Source organism: Pleurodeles waltl, chromosome 10 (assembly GCF_031143425.1).
Source record: "Pleurodeles waltl isolate 20211129_DDA chromosome 10, aPleWal1.hap1.20221129, whole genome shotgun sequence".
Lineage (NCBI taxonomy): Eukaryota > Metazoa > Chordata > Amphibia > Caudata > Salamandridae > Pleurodeles > Pleurodeles waltl.
Genome location: NC_090449.1, coordinates 121,789,374 through 121,806,930, shown reverse-complemented (window position 1 = coordinate 121,806,930; position 17,557 = coordinate 121,789,374). Strand labels below are relative to the sequence as shown.

Here is a 17,557-nt window from a genome sequence, read left to right as displayed (position 1 = left end):
CCTGGTTGCTTCAGGGCTTAAAACTGAAGCGCCCAGGTCTGAAGCAATCAGTGATGTTCCCCCTGGTCATGAGGGGGAAGGCGTTGAGGCACCTTTGCTAGGTTAAAGAGGTCATGCCCACAGGGATGTGATTTCTTCAGCACAGCAAAGTTCAGCTCAGGCAGCCTGGAGCCTGTGCAAATAGCGCATATCTAGCTCCTGGCTGCCTGACCTGAAATGAAGAGTGTCTATCAAGCTGACCTTTGTTCAGCCTAACAGACACTCTTCTTGAGGGGGAAAAAGTGGGGGGGATGTGGTCATCTGCCCCAAAGGACAGGCCGTGGCTGTTCAATACTAGAACTGAGGATGAAAACAGCGAGTCAACTGCAAAAGAGGAAATGTACAGAGTTTAACTTGGATCTTGACAATGGACATCTGGGGTGGTTTGGGAGAGTAATATGATCTCTTGTACGGTGTAATTGTTCCCTGAAAAACACATTTATTGAGGACACTAAATAGGGAATTATTTTAAACTTAAAAGGATATTTCTTATATTTTCTTATTCTCAGAATTTTCAAAGTAAATTAAGGTGGAATCTCAAGTTTACTCCGTCCAATTTTATTCAATATTGTCAATCATTTTCTCTATGCATTTCAGGCTTTGCTTCTTCCCTTCATCAGGAAATTTGACAATAGTGTAAGCAGAGGGAACTGCTTCTAACAAACAAAATTCAGGTGAAAAGATGCAGCTACCCAGTGATTACGATTGTTGGTAGAAGCCACCCACAGCCCCTGTGTTTGGATAGCTTCTTCATACATGCAAACCTCGTAAATTAGTCAGGATGCTCCATACCATAGGACTTAACAACTGGATAACTTAATCAAACATCTTTGTAATAGGAAGTAAGTACTGTTTGCAAGGATGTTTTCTTAGGAGCCCACCGCTCGTCCTCCTAAATGCTTTGGTTGCTTAATAACTACCCTGCTGAATTTCAAGGCTGCTAAATTCCAAGGCTGCTGAATACCAAGGCTGCTGAATACCAAGGCTGCCAATCCAGAAGCACAGAAGATCTTTGATGTCACAGGAAAAAGACTGGTGACTAACTCATCATGGTGGATGCATTTTAGAGGGAGATGACATGATGGGTAGTGGAAAAAGGTGGGGAGTATTGGGGCCTGCAGACTGCAACTCTTATGAGTAATGGAAAGAATGGAGCCCAATGATAGGGTCATTGTCAGGGAAGAGGAGGAAAAGGTAATTTGAAAAAAGACTAATAAGTGCAGGTGCACGGTGTTTTTCTTAGGAGCCCACCGCTGCTAATGCCGAATGCTGGGGTAGCCCAATACCAAAGGCTGCCAAGACTTGCTTCTTTGCCTCTTTCTTCCACCACCCTGCAAATGCTGTCTCTTTATCTCACTGTTGCAGGGTCTTATTCGTCCCTGAATGCTCTCTTTGTCACAGTTTTCCTGTCTTTTTGTTCCTTCTATATTCCTTTTCCCGCTTTATCTCACATGATCTGAATCAAAGTCTGACAGTGAAATATGACCTGATTATTTATTAGTGAATGTCATTACTCTGAGCCCAGATTTTCCTTGTCTCAGTTCTTACACAGGTGTTTGTCTCCCAGCTTTGCAGATATTGCTTACCAAGCCCAGCTTCAACAATCCCTTCCAAAAGAGCCGCCATTGCCCAGGAGTACACAAGTAGGTCACGTTTTCTAGACACTTCCTCTAACAATAAAGCTAAGATAGAAATGTTATCCAATCAATCCACCTGGGAGGAAGGGAGGGTTCCAGGATGATGACGAGGGAGACCTGGACTCACAGTAATGAAGATTAACAGTAAGTAACTGTGTCATTACCTCCTTGTCCATCTTCCCCGTACAGGCCCTACACATAAGAAAATACCCATGCAGAATTTGAGTGATTGACATGTTTCCTGGAAAAGCATACCACACCACATTCATAGAACACTTGTGACTTTACTGAGGCTTTTATGAAACACTGAAATGTAAGATGAATGTACAGATGCTAGTAGATGTGAATTAGACTCTGCAGAAACACCACCACCAAGGTACAATCAACATAATAACATGAGTGTGTGAGGGGATGACTATGTTGCTGAGCAGCATGGGTGCACACTTAAAAGCTCCCAGCATAGTGCCATCCACCTAGTAGATCTTCCATGAACCTAAGAAGAAAGGTCTTGACCAGCAAGATCATAGCACTTGGAAATAGCAAGTTTCACCCACTTAGAGAAAGTGCAAGAAATAGGACAAAGACCTTTAGCTGAGAGATCAAAAGTCACAAAGAAGGAATCAACCTTACAGAAGGAAGCAGATCTGTTCTAGTAAATGGACAGCACTAAGCGCAGATCCAAGGTCTGAAATTCTGTTTCCTCATCCACTATAGGATTAGGAAAGAAGACCAATAAAAGTATACCCTCCGAGCAATGGAAAATGGTAGGAATCTTAGACGGGAACAGAGGACTTGGAAGAATCTTAATAACTGAAAGGTGGAAAACAGTGCCCCAATTTCACAAATTCTCCTCCCAGAACAAATAACCATTAAGAAGACTGCCTTAGGCAAAGGAATTTAAGGTCAACTCCTGTCAAAGGTTTGAATGGAGGAGCCTGTAGAGCTTGGAGGACTACTGGCAATTCCCATGAATGGACAAGGAAGTGAAAGACAGGTGTTTTGAAAAAAAAAACTTAACAGCAAACGATTGTCCAAAGAAGAGAATGAGTCAACTTCTTCACTTTTAAAAGCCTGAATTATCTCTAACTAGCTTCTAATTGTAGAAACTACAAGACCTAGGAGACATTCGTGTCTAACAAAATCAAGGATTCTGTTGGAATCACAAGAAGTTGGGCAAACCACTTTTTCCTTACACCATATGGTCCTTATGGCGATCATAAGATTTTTACAGTGGAAACTCTTATTGATTGATGGATACTCTCTGCTACCTCAGCTGGAAAACCCTGAGCCACCCGGCCAAGGTTCCAAACCTCTTGGTTCAATTTGCGTAGGGTCTCTAGAGGTAGCAAAGGAAAACTGAGAGGGGAAGGATGTATTTGAAATTGCCAGTAAGGTCGGATGTACATCTGGACAAGAAAAGGAAACCATTTTCTCCTTGACTGCCTTGGTACACTTTGGGACAAATAGAAGAACCCCTGCTTCTTGTGTTTGAGTTAAAATGGAGGAAAACAGTAGGAGAGTCCCAGGGGCCATCGGACTGAAAAGTCATCCATTGCCCTGTCCCAACGGGAAGAACCAGGCTGAAAAACTGAGGCAGGAGAGCATTCTCCTCTGTGGTGAAAAGGTGTATCTGCGGAGGTCTCTTTATAATCTCTTGAAGTACTAGAGGAACCAGGCAAAGGTGCCATTGAGGATGGAAATGGGCAGGCCGATTCTTCTCCCCTGGAAGATAAACTGTTGATACAGAAAGGAGATTTTAATCCTACCAAAACCATATCTCCCTATAAAGGAGAAACAGGCAGTGGGGAATTCACCCCACTGCCCAGCAGTTGATATAAGTCCTGACTATCTCATTGTTGGCCTGGATGCAAACTGCCTGATGATGCAGGAGAGGAGAAAGGAGTAGGTGAGCATTATGTATTGCTGCCAATGCTTTCCTTCCACCACCCTGCACATACTGCCTCTTTGTTTCACTCTTGCAGTTTCTTGTTCATCCCTACTTTCTCTCATTGTCAATGTTTCCCTGAATTATTCTTATCTTTTCTTAATTTTTCACTTTATCTCTTATGCTCTGAGTAAAAGTCTGACTGTGAAAAGTAAGACCTGATCCTCAAACATGAGTGCCAGTGGCCACCACCAAGTCAAATTGCCAGTATTGATCACAGAGGCCTGCAAAATACATGCTTATGTAATGATTAGTATTGTAATTTTTGAAGTTAATATTCATATCATGGAATGTATTGCCCTCATGTCTTTCAATCAGTCAAACAATCAATCAATCATTCATTCAGTATTTGTAGAGTGAAGAAATTTCACCCTGGGGTGTATCTGGGCGCTCATGTGCGAGGTCTCTGTCCAAACGCGAGGTCTTGAGTTTCATCTTGAAGTACGCAATGAGGGTGCAGTTTGGAGGGGGAAGGTCATTCCAGGCTTTAGCCGTGAGTAGGAGAAGGAACGGCCACTGCTATGGCTGATTTGGAGTGTGTGTGTGCAAGAGCTAGTGAGGAGGAGCGCAGGTGTCTGGTGGACTGGTGGAAGCTTAGTCAGTAGTTGATGTATGCCGGTCCTTGGTTGTCTAAGTCCTTGAAGGCATGCGTGAGGATCTTGAACTGGCATCTCTTCTGGTCTGGGAGCCAATGGAGGTTTCTAAGGTAGGGGGGAGATGTGGGCCCGTTTAGGGAGGTCCAAGAAGAGTGTAGCTGCCTAGGTTCTGTATGGTCTGCAGTCTTTTGAGGAGTTGGGTAGAGATGCTGGTGTAGAGTGTATCGCCATACTCAAGGTAGCTGGTGACGAGGACATGGGTGATGGTTTTCCTGGTGTTGACTGGGATCCATCTGAAGATCCTGCAGAGCATGTGGAGGGCGTGGAAGCAAGAGGAGGCGACTCCATTGATTTGTTGTTTCATGGTCAGTTCGCTATCAAGGATGATGCTGAAGTTTTGTGTGTGGTCTGTTGGCAAGAGGTGGGCTCGAGTTCTACTGGCCATCAGGTGTGGTCCCATATTGATTAGTTTCTCCAAAAGATCAGTACTTCTGTGTTGTAGTAGTTGGTTTGGAGGCATGTTGCTTTCATCCAGTGATTACGTTGGTCATAGCGTTGCAGAAGTTTGTTCTGGTAGTGGAGGGGTCTTTGTTGAGCGAGAGGATGAAATGTGTATCGTCTGTGTAGAATATGATGTGTAGCCAATGGGATCTGATGATGTTGGCAGGGGGGGCGGCCATGTAGGTGTTGAACACTGTGGGGCTGAGGGATGATCCTTGGGCTATGCTGCATATGAGGTTCTTGTGTCTGGAGGTGAAGGGAGGCAGCTGGATGCTCTGTGTACATCCTGTCAGGAAGTAGGCAATCCATTTGAGGGCATTCTCTTGTATGCCGATGTTGTGGAATCTGTTGATGAGGTTGTGGTGGCAAACGGTGTCAAATGTTGATGAGAAGTCAAGGAGGATCAGAGCGGCGGTCTCTCCGCGATCGGAGATCGTTCTGATGTCATCTGTGGCTGGGATGATTGCGGTCTCAGTGCTGTGGTTGCCATGTCTCTTATTTTACATGGTGGAGCATTTTCTGTGCTCTAATTTGAGGCCAATGAACCTTTGGATCTGTGCTTAAGGTGTAGCTAAGGAATCACGCAACAGGCAATCAACGTTACTTCAACAGTACAACCAAGGTGGCCACACAATGAGAACACAAAATCAAAAATAAAGTAAAGGGTATTATTACAAATTAACACATTTAGGTTAATGTAAACAAATCTCAAAATCATGCTGTAAACATACAGTTTAACAATATGGTAGCCAAATCTTCTGAAGAAGTTTAAACAAATTAGCATAAGGCAAACAAGGAATTCAGTCACTGCGATACAAAACATCAAGAATATAAGTTTGGAGTTTGGAAAACAAATGCTGGCCAAATCTTTTACACCTTAGGGCGAATTAAATCATCTAACTAAATAGCAATTTAGAAGTTTCTTTTAGGGTGTAAACTACAAAAATGTGAATCTAACTAAAGACACGTGAGAAGCAAAAATAAAACAAAAATGATTTCAAAATAGTAAGGGCAAGTGAAAAGGAAGGTGTCGGCATTTCAGAACCTCGGGCAAGAGTCTTCTTTGGGAGTAAAGTATAGGCCTAAGCCACACTCAGCAAAGCATGGGGTATACCGGGAAAGTCAGAGGTCTGTAACTCTCAAAGTCCAAGGGACTCTACTCTATTCTCTGTCAGAGATAGCCTAATTAATACCGCAACTTCGGAATCCAATAACATTGGTGATCACACATCACATGTTCATGGTTTTCTCTTGTCCCACGGTGTAATTTGAAACATTACACTGCACTCCCAAGACAGTCATGGGAAGGTTGCTGCAATTGGTCTCCTGTACAGCATTTGCAACATGTATGAATAGGGACAATCACCTCTTTCTGATAGTGTTTCTGTGTACCTTCCAAGATTGCTTTCTGAGACTCTGTATGAATAAGACAATAGCTCACCTATTTCCAACCTCACATTGAAATGCAAAATAGTTTCTCAAGTTAAAGAAACTCAGGCCTAGTAAAGTCAAGCTAAGAACAATATTCTATAATGGCCATTTAATTCACGTTGTACTGTGCACATTTAACTACTACATTCTTATAATTTTGGTTACACTTTCCCATTTTAAATTTACAATCAATATAACACAAAATAAAATTGTTAACACAAATAATTGAATACAATGGCAAACAGCATTTCTCAGTTAATTAACAATATTAGTGCACATGTTACGTGGACTGTTATAGTTGTAAATGCAATTACATTCAAATAAAGTGAGGATGGTTAAAATAATATACTCAATGACTACATATCCTTTACTGAAGTTAAGGCACACAGTAGATGTTTTCAAACACTACAGTGAATTCACTCTATTATAAGATTCAAATGCACCAGTTTACATTAGACTAACATTACTTCATACATATTGTTATATATTACGGTCACATATATATCAATATAGTGACATCGGGGATAACAACGAATTATCCACTGCACCATATACATATTACATTCAGTGTGACTTTTTTCACAATTTGCTGTTCTTCTAACTAATGCAGCCATGTCTCTGACTCCAAGCTTCTGCCTCTTCAGTCGCACTATGGCCAGCGCCAGGTGTGACCTTTTGCACAGAGTGCATTATGGACAGTATTATATAAATGTCAACGTGACCATCCGGTGTTTTGCCGGAACCCAGACTGCTGAGGGTGGCAGATTCCATTCTGTAATTCTGTGTGTTCTGAAGTAATCCCCTCATTATGTGAACGTCTATTATTCTCAAAAGTGGAAATGTTCTAGCTTTAGAGTTATTCAAATGCTGCTTCTTCCTCGAGCTCCACAGCTGTACACTCCCCCATTAAACATGTGTGAGCTACCCACCAAACCTCATTTCACAGATTGGTGTTTGCCCCTGGTATTCCCTGTGTGTGCTTTAGAGTATAACCGCCCACGTCCATGTGCTATATCAAGCACGTGGGACTCAGTCCATGCGTGGATCAGACGGGGTGGACGCTCACAGACACAATGGCGCTGCGGGTAAGGACCTCATGCATTCAGACATAGTAATAGATTTCAGTAAATTGCAAATATACCTTTTTATAGCTTATAATACTGCTATTTATGCCTTTTGCAAGTTCTCCCTATTTGGACTGGTGAGGAAATTGAGGAACGGCTGTCAACTTGCCCAGGATCACACAACATGGTAAAGCGTGCAAGCTGGCATTAGACTTATTTTGACATTTGGGTGACTTGAGCTTTATTACACTGAGGTTTGCACCGCGTGAACGATTTGGTGCAATCTGATTTCGCACCATCTTTGCTGGTTGTGCAAAAAGGGGATGTAGGAAACTACGCCCGCTAGACTTTTCAAATGTGCAAAACATCCAGCATCACGTTTATCTGCACTACCTGCAAAGCTTATGTAAGAGAAGGGGACAAAATCCTTAAAAAAACCTTAAACGACACTGGACCCCAGCCACAAACCTTCCATTTATGGCCGCAAATCTCACTCAGTAATGGTCGATCAAGTGGATAAATGCAGAGGCAGATCACTGGGAGTACAAAGCGAGAGACCATGGATTGCGCTCAGCTCTTCTCTGAGATCACCAACCTAATCACATATGCTCTTGGAAACTCTTGATAACAGAACTATTGAGGCAAGCTTTCTAAAGAGACCTTTCCGGAGTCTAATAGCTGCAATCGCAGAACCTCAGCTGTGGCCTCCGCCCTGGCCGAATGGACTCTAACACTCCCTACTTAGCTTCTTCCAATCAAGCAATGCTTAGATCTTCTTTGCTCTCTGAAGTAAAGGAATTCACATGCATGCATAAGAAGCATGTCTAAATAAATGAAAAAATTAGATAATGAACAAAAATCAGTTTGTTATAGAACAGTCAATGTGGAAAATCTTTATCTAATATGGTCTGGTGATGCAACATGTTTCCACTTTTCCTTAATGTAAAAACATCAACAACGTTTTGCATATGTTTGCCCAAGTGCTAGTAGTTACATAATATGGCACCAATGACCTTATTATGTAGAAGATTGGTGCCAGGGGCAAAAATAAGAGTGAACAGATTATTCAATAGTTTTACTTTGTCTACATAATAACAAAGCAAATATGCTTTCAACGTTTTCAAATGTGAGCGATATCAGGGGATTTTTAAAAACTATTGTAAAGTTACTTTTGTAACTATTGTGCAAAACTATTTTGCCCTATAGCTGATAATTGTGTAACTGGTAATTAATCAGAATGTGATTCGATTTACAATGCATAAGAATATTTGCCTGGGTGCGAAGAAGGAAAGGTCAGATTGGGAAACCACTGGGGCAGATATGCAGGAATGGCCATCTGTCAGTGTTTAGTAAAGAAACACTGGTCCTTAGACAACCTCTGTTATATAAATTGAGATATTTAGGCCCATATTTATACTTTTTTAGCACTGCATTTGCATAATTTTTTTATGTAAACGCAGCGCAAATTTCCAAAATACAATTGTAATTTGTAAATTTGCACCAATTTTGCGTCAAAAAACGACACAAATGCGGCTCTCACAAAGTATATAAATATGGGCCCTAGTTTTTTTTCATTTTTGCTAGTCATCAAATAAAAAAATAATCAAGATGATTTTGCCAGAGATCTAGTCGCCCCTTTCACATTTGAAATTAGAAAGATAATTTGTTATATTTCTTAAGATTCAAACAGCAATAATAGTATGTAATCAATATACACATTTCTCCGAACTATTTTAAAACTTTGGTTTAGTGAGAATCGATATAGCTACTTTTCCTAAAATTGAATCAGCCAAATGGCTGCGGTACTCATTTGCTTCACTTTTAGCCTTCTGCAATCCCTCCAGTGATGAAGGCATTGGTGATACATTGTGTGTTTGCCCTCCTGACTTCTATTGTGGTTTTGTCCTGTATTTTATTATTGTATTTGTGTACTCCAATGCCTGTACAGTGCTCTCATACCCTTGTGTCATGTTTTCGCTTTACAAAACTCTTTAAATAAATAAAATAAATTGTGGAAAAGTTCACAGTTTAGCAAACGTGTAGCAAAGGTTTTTGAAGCTTTTTTTTCAAAGAATGGAGCAAAGAACTTTTACTGGCAAATTTTTATGGAAAAGTATCACGTCGGTTGAAATGGAGGTGCAACGAGAGGATTTTTCAGAAAGCTTGTCACTTGGTGCAAAACTTAAGCTTGTTCAGTTCCTACCTCATGCTCTTTTATTCACGCGATAAACATGTTGCTAAATTAAATTGCAATGTTGTACCCAATGTTGCATTTTTCAACGTACAAAACCTGGGCAAGTCTGTCTCACCCAGTTTTTCGTGCTTATGTGATAAGACTTAGAGCAAATGTGTTTGCTCATTATATAGCCTTAAACAAAGGTTTACATTGCTGCAAAAACAGGAGCAAAGAGATATTGCACTATGCGTAATGCTTGTGTGACAAGGAAAATACAAATGGTATGTGCTCCACTTTTCAAATTTGATGAATGGCAGAAAGCCCTGCTTGCAAACCAGTATGTGTGCGCTTCACAAAGCTGGCTCGGGAGCTGGCTTCATTCTGCGATGCTTCTGATTGTAGAGTCACTCACGTATCAAAATGTACAGTAGCGGCGGCTGCCGCAAACCTCAAGGGGAGGGGTAGAGCAGAAATGGAGGATGAAAATAAAAAAAACAAGCATTTGCAATGCAACCGGGCTCACGTTTTCTTGAGCTAGAGCAATTACCGTTGTAAACTCCTAATCGGACTTTTCTTGCCGCATAAATTAAAAATGAAAATAAAACAGTTTCACATAATTAATTGGACTTTTCTTGCCATATAAACAGAAAAGTAAAAGTTTCACATAAGCGAGCTGATGGCCGCCATCAGTGCAAAGCAGACACACAAAGGGAAATAAAAATTCACTCGTAGTGAAACCTATCGCCAAAAGTGCAATTATCCATGCAACCAGCAAAAGTGCAATTAACTATGTAACAGGGTCGATGTCATGCAAAGCGCTCGACTTCTTCCCAGCGAGATCGCACTGCGAAAAAAGAGAAAAAGTAGTCCAGGAACCGGACGGAAAACGTGGAGCCTCGTATGTTTTCTGTGCTTGGTCGCTGTGTTCGAGCAAGGCTAAACACCGGAAAAGGCATTACTTACGCATGCCTTTCACTAATGAAAGCAAGCAGATTTTAAAAGGCAAGCTCACGAACCAATGAAAGACACTGACGTGACATGGGGGAGTTTGAAGCCCAAAGAGAGATTACAACACAGGACAGAGCGCAAAGCGTTCGCCTGTAATAAATAAACTTACCTCTCTCCACAATGCCGCTGTCTCCTGCTGCCTTGCTAGTCGCTCCTCTTCCCTCGATGTGGTGCCCCAGCATTCACTGGGACTCCAGCACAGGCCTCTCAGCAATCCTGGCACTGCTTTCATGCTCAAGCTACCATGAAAGCAGCGTCATGATTGGTCTGAGCGGCTCGGACTGACACTTAGACACAACTCTGGGGCCTGTGCAGTTTTTCCAGCCCAACTGTTCAACAGAGCCCGGCTGGAGAAACCTAAGCGCGCAAGTTTGTTTGGTCAGCCTACAACAGCCAGCCAAACATACATGTGCATTTAAGTGTACTCCCCTCCCCTCTTCCACCTCCTGTGGCCCAGTCCTGCCCCTCCCTTCACATGCTGGCTGACCCAGCTGCAGAAAAATAAAACAATAGTGAACTATTGTTTTATTTTTCTGCTGCTAGCTCCTCCAGGGGGTCGACGCTAATTGCTATTGGGAAGGAACCCCACTGATGTACAGTCTGATATTTTTCGCTGAAACTTGTGCCTCATTAATATTTCTGAGGCAAGAGACATTTTGCGACCCCCTGCTAATGTCTACAAATCTAGGGACAGAGGCAGACGAGTGCCATCAAATCTTCATTCTTGCCTTCCCATTAATTACATATTAACGTTTTTTAAGGAGCAGTGTTGCTTAAAGGCAAATGAATAGCTTTTAACAAACACCGGCAAGGAATATGTCTGTAAGCATCTAAACAAAGGCATTCCCTAATGTTGTTAATATGCACTGCAACCCACATTTTGCAGATGTGTTTGAATTTTCTGCTGCATGCAGGCAATGGTTGGTAAGAAGCCCAACAACTAGTTCCAAGTTAAAATGATTCATTTCCCTCCCTATTCGCACCTTTTCAGCCAAGAGGACAGTTTTTACACTTTTCATTTTATAGTTCGACAATTGCCTGCCATCCACAGTGCCTCAATCTAGTCAATCAGGTCTTCAAACACATGCAGCTTACTACCCACCTCTTACCCTCACCTACAAGATCTCAGGCAGCAGTGCTATGGCGTAGTGCCACCACACGCCAGCAGCACCAGTGACAAATAAAAAAATAAAAACTATGAACAGTGTTTATTATTGTTTTTATTTCCCATGGGTTAGGGCCATAACTATGGCAAGCATGGAGGTGGAGTGGTGTGCACTACACTCAGTGCACATGTGTTTGGCCGGCCCAACACACATGCGCACTGTGGTTGGACACAGCAAGGAGAAGCTCCCAGTCTGCCTCGGAGTGCCAAGTCAGGGCATTCCGGGTAACCCTAACGCTGCTTTCATCCTGCCAGCGGGGAGCCTGTGCATGCTGTGAGTAAGGAGCGGCGTGGTGGAGGCTGCGAGGAAGGTATATATTATTTTTCTTCATTATTTTTGAATTTGTAATTTATTTTGTGCCCCCTGCCCCTCTGCTTTGCCCAGACTGGAGCTGCCCCTGATCTCAGGTAGAAAATTAACCCTAAGAATACAAGTGTGCAGTCCTCCTGATGGACCCTTTCTTTACCCATAGGAGATGAAAGGAACGACTTTATTATCAACTGTACTGACAGGTGGCCACTTTGAGGCACAAATGCACCATATAAACACCAAAATAAATACAGTCAAATATAATAAAACAATAAAAAATGGAGATGGGTGAGTACCAACTGTTTTCAACTTGATTGAAAGGCTACATCGGAGTCCTTCCATTACTCTCTGCCAATGTCCATCGCTCGTTTTACGTCCACTGTTACATTCCAGATGAGACCAGACATATGCGTATGAGCTTTGATCCGGCTCCAATAGGCGCAGAGTAGCCTAACCTGCTAGTATATGTCCCCTCCTTACCTGAACAAAAGCAAATCTAGGTTGGTTTCAAAGTATTTACGCCTCATAAGTGAGTTATGACATGAGGCCTGTGGCTCAGTGAGCATGAGATCCACGTCTAGCATAGCCATTACACTTAGGGCTTTTATTGTGACAAACAACATTTTGATGGATAGAATATTGAATTACTAAAATCCACTGATGATCAATTGGGGTCACATTCCAATGTTGATCAGCAGTATATTAAACATCCTTGGTCCTGCTCCAATAGGAATGGACCAGCTCGAATTTAATGATGAGAACACATAGTTCCCCAGACAGCTTTCAACCTACTTAGACCTATTTTGAGTAGCCTAGTGATGTGCCAACAGAGGGCGCAACACGCTGTCAGGTGATAGCTTGCTCAATGGAGGGTCCTAATACTAACTGAGATAATCAAGCATTTATCTGGACTTCTCTCGGCTTGCTGGGAAACTTCACTATAGGGCGGAATTCGTCACATTAGCACTTTTCTTTGTTGTACTTCAATCTTCTTGTTTACCTCTTTAGGCCTCTACTTCTTTCTCACTCCACATACCTTTTCCCTAGAGGAGTAGGCTGTACATGTATCGGAATGTTTCATTACACTGATTGCCATTTAGTATGCCATTTTATTTATTTGTGTTTGCCTACTGTGCTCCGAACAAGCAGGGGATGCTTCTCCACCCTTTAGGAGGAACCACTCTGAGAGAAAGCAATATAAACTGTAGTCAGCATTTTGTGAGCAAAAGTATCAACATTATAGCAAATCAGATTTCTACATTAAAAATGTTACATAATATCACCATCGTAGCACTATCTCACAATATGAATAATGATTATGACGTTCTTGCCTAAAGTCATTGGCGATTTCAAAATAAACTAGTTACACGAACAATCAAAAGACTTATAAATGAATACAGTACAGTGTGTAGCTGGAAGGCTGCCTCCCAAGTAGAGAACAACACTTCATACAAAATGAGCAGTGCACATTTTGCTGCATGCTGTGTCAATGAAAGATACAAACGGTTGAAGAATATTATGAAACAGCAGCCATCCTATTTTAAAAATGGAGTGGGGGCCTAGTTAGCATAGACCAATAAAAAATTGTTATAACATCCCAGCATTTTCGTTTTAATAGCAAAACTCAAAGTAATAAGGACATATAATTCTAATCAGAAAATGCATTTACAGCCTCAATAGTGGGGTACATCTTGAGCCCTGTGACACGGTGTGCATAGGAACCACGTTTGGGAAAACCATCTTGGATAGGAACTGGCCTTGCAACTTGCCTGGACTGTGCCGACTGGAGCAGGACCAAGACTGCTTTGCAATGTATCTGGCCGGACTCCGATTTGCGAAATACATAGGAAAGAATTGAGTCCGCAGCAACCCACAGTGACCCATCACTGCTTCTACTGTTTTGTTGTTTGTTTGAAGATAAACTAACCATCACCCTTATCTCCCTAAGAACACACACTTATTAATACAAAATAAGGTGCTTTTATGTTGTACTTCCTGTAGAGAGCGTTCGGAGAGCCATTCGGGCTCTCCTCTAATGTGTAGCGTGCTCTGCGTGTCCGGGAGGGGTGCAGAGCACGGGTATAAATAAAGTCGGAACTGCGATGACGCAGTTCCTCGTGTGCTAGCATATAAGCATGGTGTCCGTCTCGTTATTGGTGCGCTCTAAGGGCGACACCAGATTGGCGACGAGTGGGATTTTCTTATTACGCGCGTTTGACAATAAAATAAAATAAAATAAGTAACGAGGAGAGGGTCTCCCCCCGCTCGGTGCTGATTTACCGTCGAGGGTGTGGTGTGGCGTCGGAGGAAACGGCGTCGAAGGCGCTGTTTCGCCTCAGTGAAGAAGGCGATCGATGTTCCTGGCTCGGCGGAGCCCGAACACCTGATTTCCGGGCTGGAGAGCTTGCGGCCCGGCTTCCTGCCAGGGAAGAATGAGGGAGGTGAGCCACGGGCACGCCCCAGGGGAGCTGTCACGCGGGAGCAGAGCGCTCTTAAATGCGAGGCGTTTTGTTGCTAAGCAGCAGCAACAGTGAGCGCCGGTCGTGTGTGTGAAGCTTGGAGGCTTCATCAGCAGGAATTGTGAAGGGGCGTGTCCCTTCATATCGACACCGGAGGCTGTGTGAAGCCTGGGGCTCCAGATCAGAGCCGGTCAACAGAGGCCTGAAAAAAAAAACAAGCTGAATGGGAAAAAGAAAAAGGACCATAATAATAAAACACAATAGCAGAAAGAAAAAAACAAAAAACAAAAGAGGAATAATTACAAAAAGAAAAATAAAGGAGTGCACCAAAAAATAAAAAAGAAAAAGGGGTTGTAAAGAGAAAAAAATATATATATATATTAATGGCAAACAAAGGCTGAAGTGATTTAAAAAAAAACTAAAAAAACTTTAATCTCTTAAATTAGTGTATTGGGAGAGTGCCAACATGAGTGCTCCACAGCAAGAAAATGCAAATGCGCCACCACCACCAGGAAATCCCCAGCTCCCGGCGCAGTTAAAAAACAGTGTTCATTCTTCAGTCACATCGTTACCCCCGTTTAGCCAACTGATTGATCCGGCCACTGCTGCGCCAAGATGGCGCCTATGGATAAATCGACTAGACAACTATTTTTGTGCCACTAGGGAAACGGATGGAGCAGTACGAAAGTCTTTAATGTTGCTGAGGGCGGAGATGAACTACCAGAGCTGTTTGATTCCCTCCCAGACACAGGGGACAAATCTGACTTTGATGCAGCTGTAACAGCTTGAAATAGACACTTTGATCCTCAACTTAACTCCGACTATGAACGTTTCAAACTTAGACAGGCGCAACAAACGGAAGTTAAGTCAATGGACATGTTTTACGCCAGATTAAGAAAGCTAGCGAGTTCGTGCACGGGACTCAACCAGCAAGAAGAGATCCGGGCTCAGATTATCCAGGGTTGCAGGTCCAATGCCTTAAGAAAGCTTATTCTTCGACAGCAGGGTATGTCCCTTGACGAAATTCTAATTCTTGCACCGTCCCATGAACTGTCTGCGGTGCGGGCAGATGCAATGGCGGCTGTGAGAGGTCAGTGGTTGGCTGCAGCGTCGTCTACCCGTTCAGTCGAAGTGAAAGAAGAGCAGGTAGATGTTCAGGCACGCCCGGCAATGCCGCGCAGGCCAAACCTCGCCAGACCCGGTGAACGTGCTTGTGGGAGCTGTGGCTACGAACACAGAGCTAACATGGGATGCCGGGCAAAAGGACAGTCTTGCAACTGTTGTGGTAAAGCAAATCATTTTGCAAAAGTGTGCAGGTCGAGGAAGAATAAGCAAGGGGATCAAAAGGAAAAGGATGCTAATGTCAGGAGTGTATCCAAGAGTGCTGAGGAGGTGAGAGACCACACAGCGTGAGGTAGCCCCGTTTTTGAGGAAGATGAGGAAGAGGACATTTTTGTGATTTCATTCGCTGGTGGGAGGCAACAAAAAAAGAGACCGCCTCCCATGAGTGATGTACAAGTCAATAGCACGTTGACATCAGTACTTATTGACACAGGAGCCTCAGTCAACGTTATGAATGAGACCCTATATCAGCAGTTGACCCCCATACCACCACTTACCCCGACTGCCACCAGGATATACAACTATGGTGGACGAGAGCCTCTGCCTCTAAAAGGAACTGTGGAAGTGTCAGTGACCAGTGGGGATCGGTCAGCAAAGGCAAAGTTCTATGTGGTAGCAGGAGATCGAGGCACTCTGTTAGGGTGTCACACGGCAGAAGATTTAGAGCTGGTATTCTTTGCACGTCAAGTGTATGACTCTCAGGGAGAAAGCCTCCTCAGTGAATTTCCGCAACTCTTTGAGGGGTTGGGGTGGTTGGAAAGGAAAGCGTGTCAAACTTCACATAGATCCGAGCGTTGTCCCTGTGGCTCTGAGGCATCGTCGGGTGCCATTCCACTTGCGGCCTGCCGTCGAAAAGGAACTACAACTGCTTGAAGACCAAGGAGTCATTGAAAAGGTAGATGGGCCTACGCCCTGGGTCTCACCGTTGGTGATAGCGCGAAAACCCAAGCAGCCTGGAGCTATTCGTCTCTGCGTGGACATGCGCTTGCCTAATAAAGTCATTCGAAGGGAGAGACACATAACGCCCACTATGGATGACATCATAGCAGATCTGAATGGGGCGCGGTGGTTCTCTAAACTAGATCTTAATGCTGGATACCATCAGCTGGAGCTAGATCCTGAGAGCAGGAACATCACCACTTTCTCGACGCACGTGGGGCTACGGAGATATAAGAGGCTGAGTTTTGGGGTGTCCTCGGCTGCCGAGGTGTTCCAGAATGCTATCAGAGAGACTTTGTCCGGATTACCGGGGGTAATCAATTTGAGTGATGCCATCCTGATACACTCCCGGACGAGGGAAGAACATCATCGTCATCTAAGAGCGACGTTAAAAAGACTAGTGGAAGCTGGACTGACCCTTCAAAAAAAGAAGTGTGCATTTTATCAAACGTCAGTAGAATTTTTTGGTTACATCTTTTCAAAAGATGGTTTACAGGTGGATCCACGTAAGGCTGAAGCGATTCGTCAAGCCCCAACTCCCCAAAATCCCACAGAAGACTGCAGCTTCTTGAGGATGGCCACGTATTGTGGGAGGTTCATACCACAGCTTGCCACCATGTCAGAGCCTCTTCGACAACTCACTAAAGGACAACGCCGCTGGGAGTGGACTCCCGACGCACACAAGGCGTTCGAAGTCATTAAGGCAGCGTTGTTGGATAGGTCAACCATGGCTTATTTTAACCCCGGTAGGTGGACAGAAGTGGTGGTGGATGCAAGCCCTGTTGGGCTTGGGGCTGTTCTTCTTCAAGAGCGAAGACATCAAGAGTGGATTCCCGTTGCATATGCCAGCCGGGCTTTGTCGGCGGTTGAAACACGATATGCGCAGATTGAGCGCGAAGCTCTAGCTATTCGGTGGGCATGCCGGCATTTTCATTTGTATCTGTATGGACATAAGTTTCAAGTAGTAACTGATCACAAGCCTTTAGTCTCTTTGTTTGCAGGTAGCCCACGTCTCACACCTCCGAGGATTGAACGATGGACTGTTCTACTTCAGCCTTATCGATTTACAGTCATTTATCGACCTGGGGCAAACAATCCGGCAGACTATCTGTCTCGCCATCCGTCTCCTAAGGTACTTGATTCTCACCAAGAACAAGATGAAGAA

General features: G+C 43.5%; 1 protein-coding gene across 1 annotated transcript in view; it reads left to right on the top strand.

Annotated features, from left to right (window-relative positions):
* The first annotated feature begins 7,048 nt into the window (after positions 1-7,048).
* The window catches only part of GRIFIN (galectin-related inter-fiber protein), a 106,460-nt gene continuing 95,951 nt past the window's right edge, over positions 7,049-17,557 (top strand). The window contains exon 1 of the mRNA XM_069209206.1: positions 7,049-7,234. Within this exon, the coding sequence (XP_069065307.1) occupies positions 7,154-7,234 (81 nt within the window). The 5' untranslated portion in view covers positions 7,049-7,153. The remainder of the gene's footprint in view (positions 7,235-17,557) is intronic.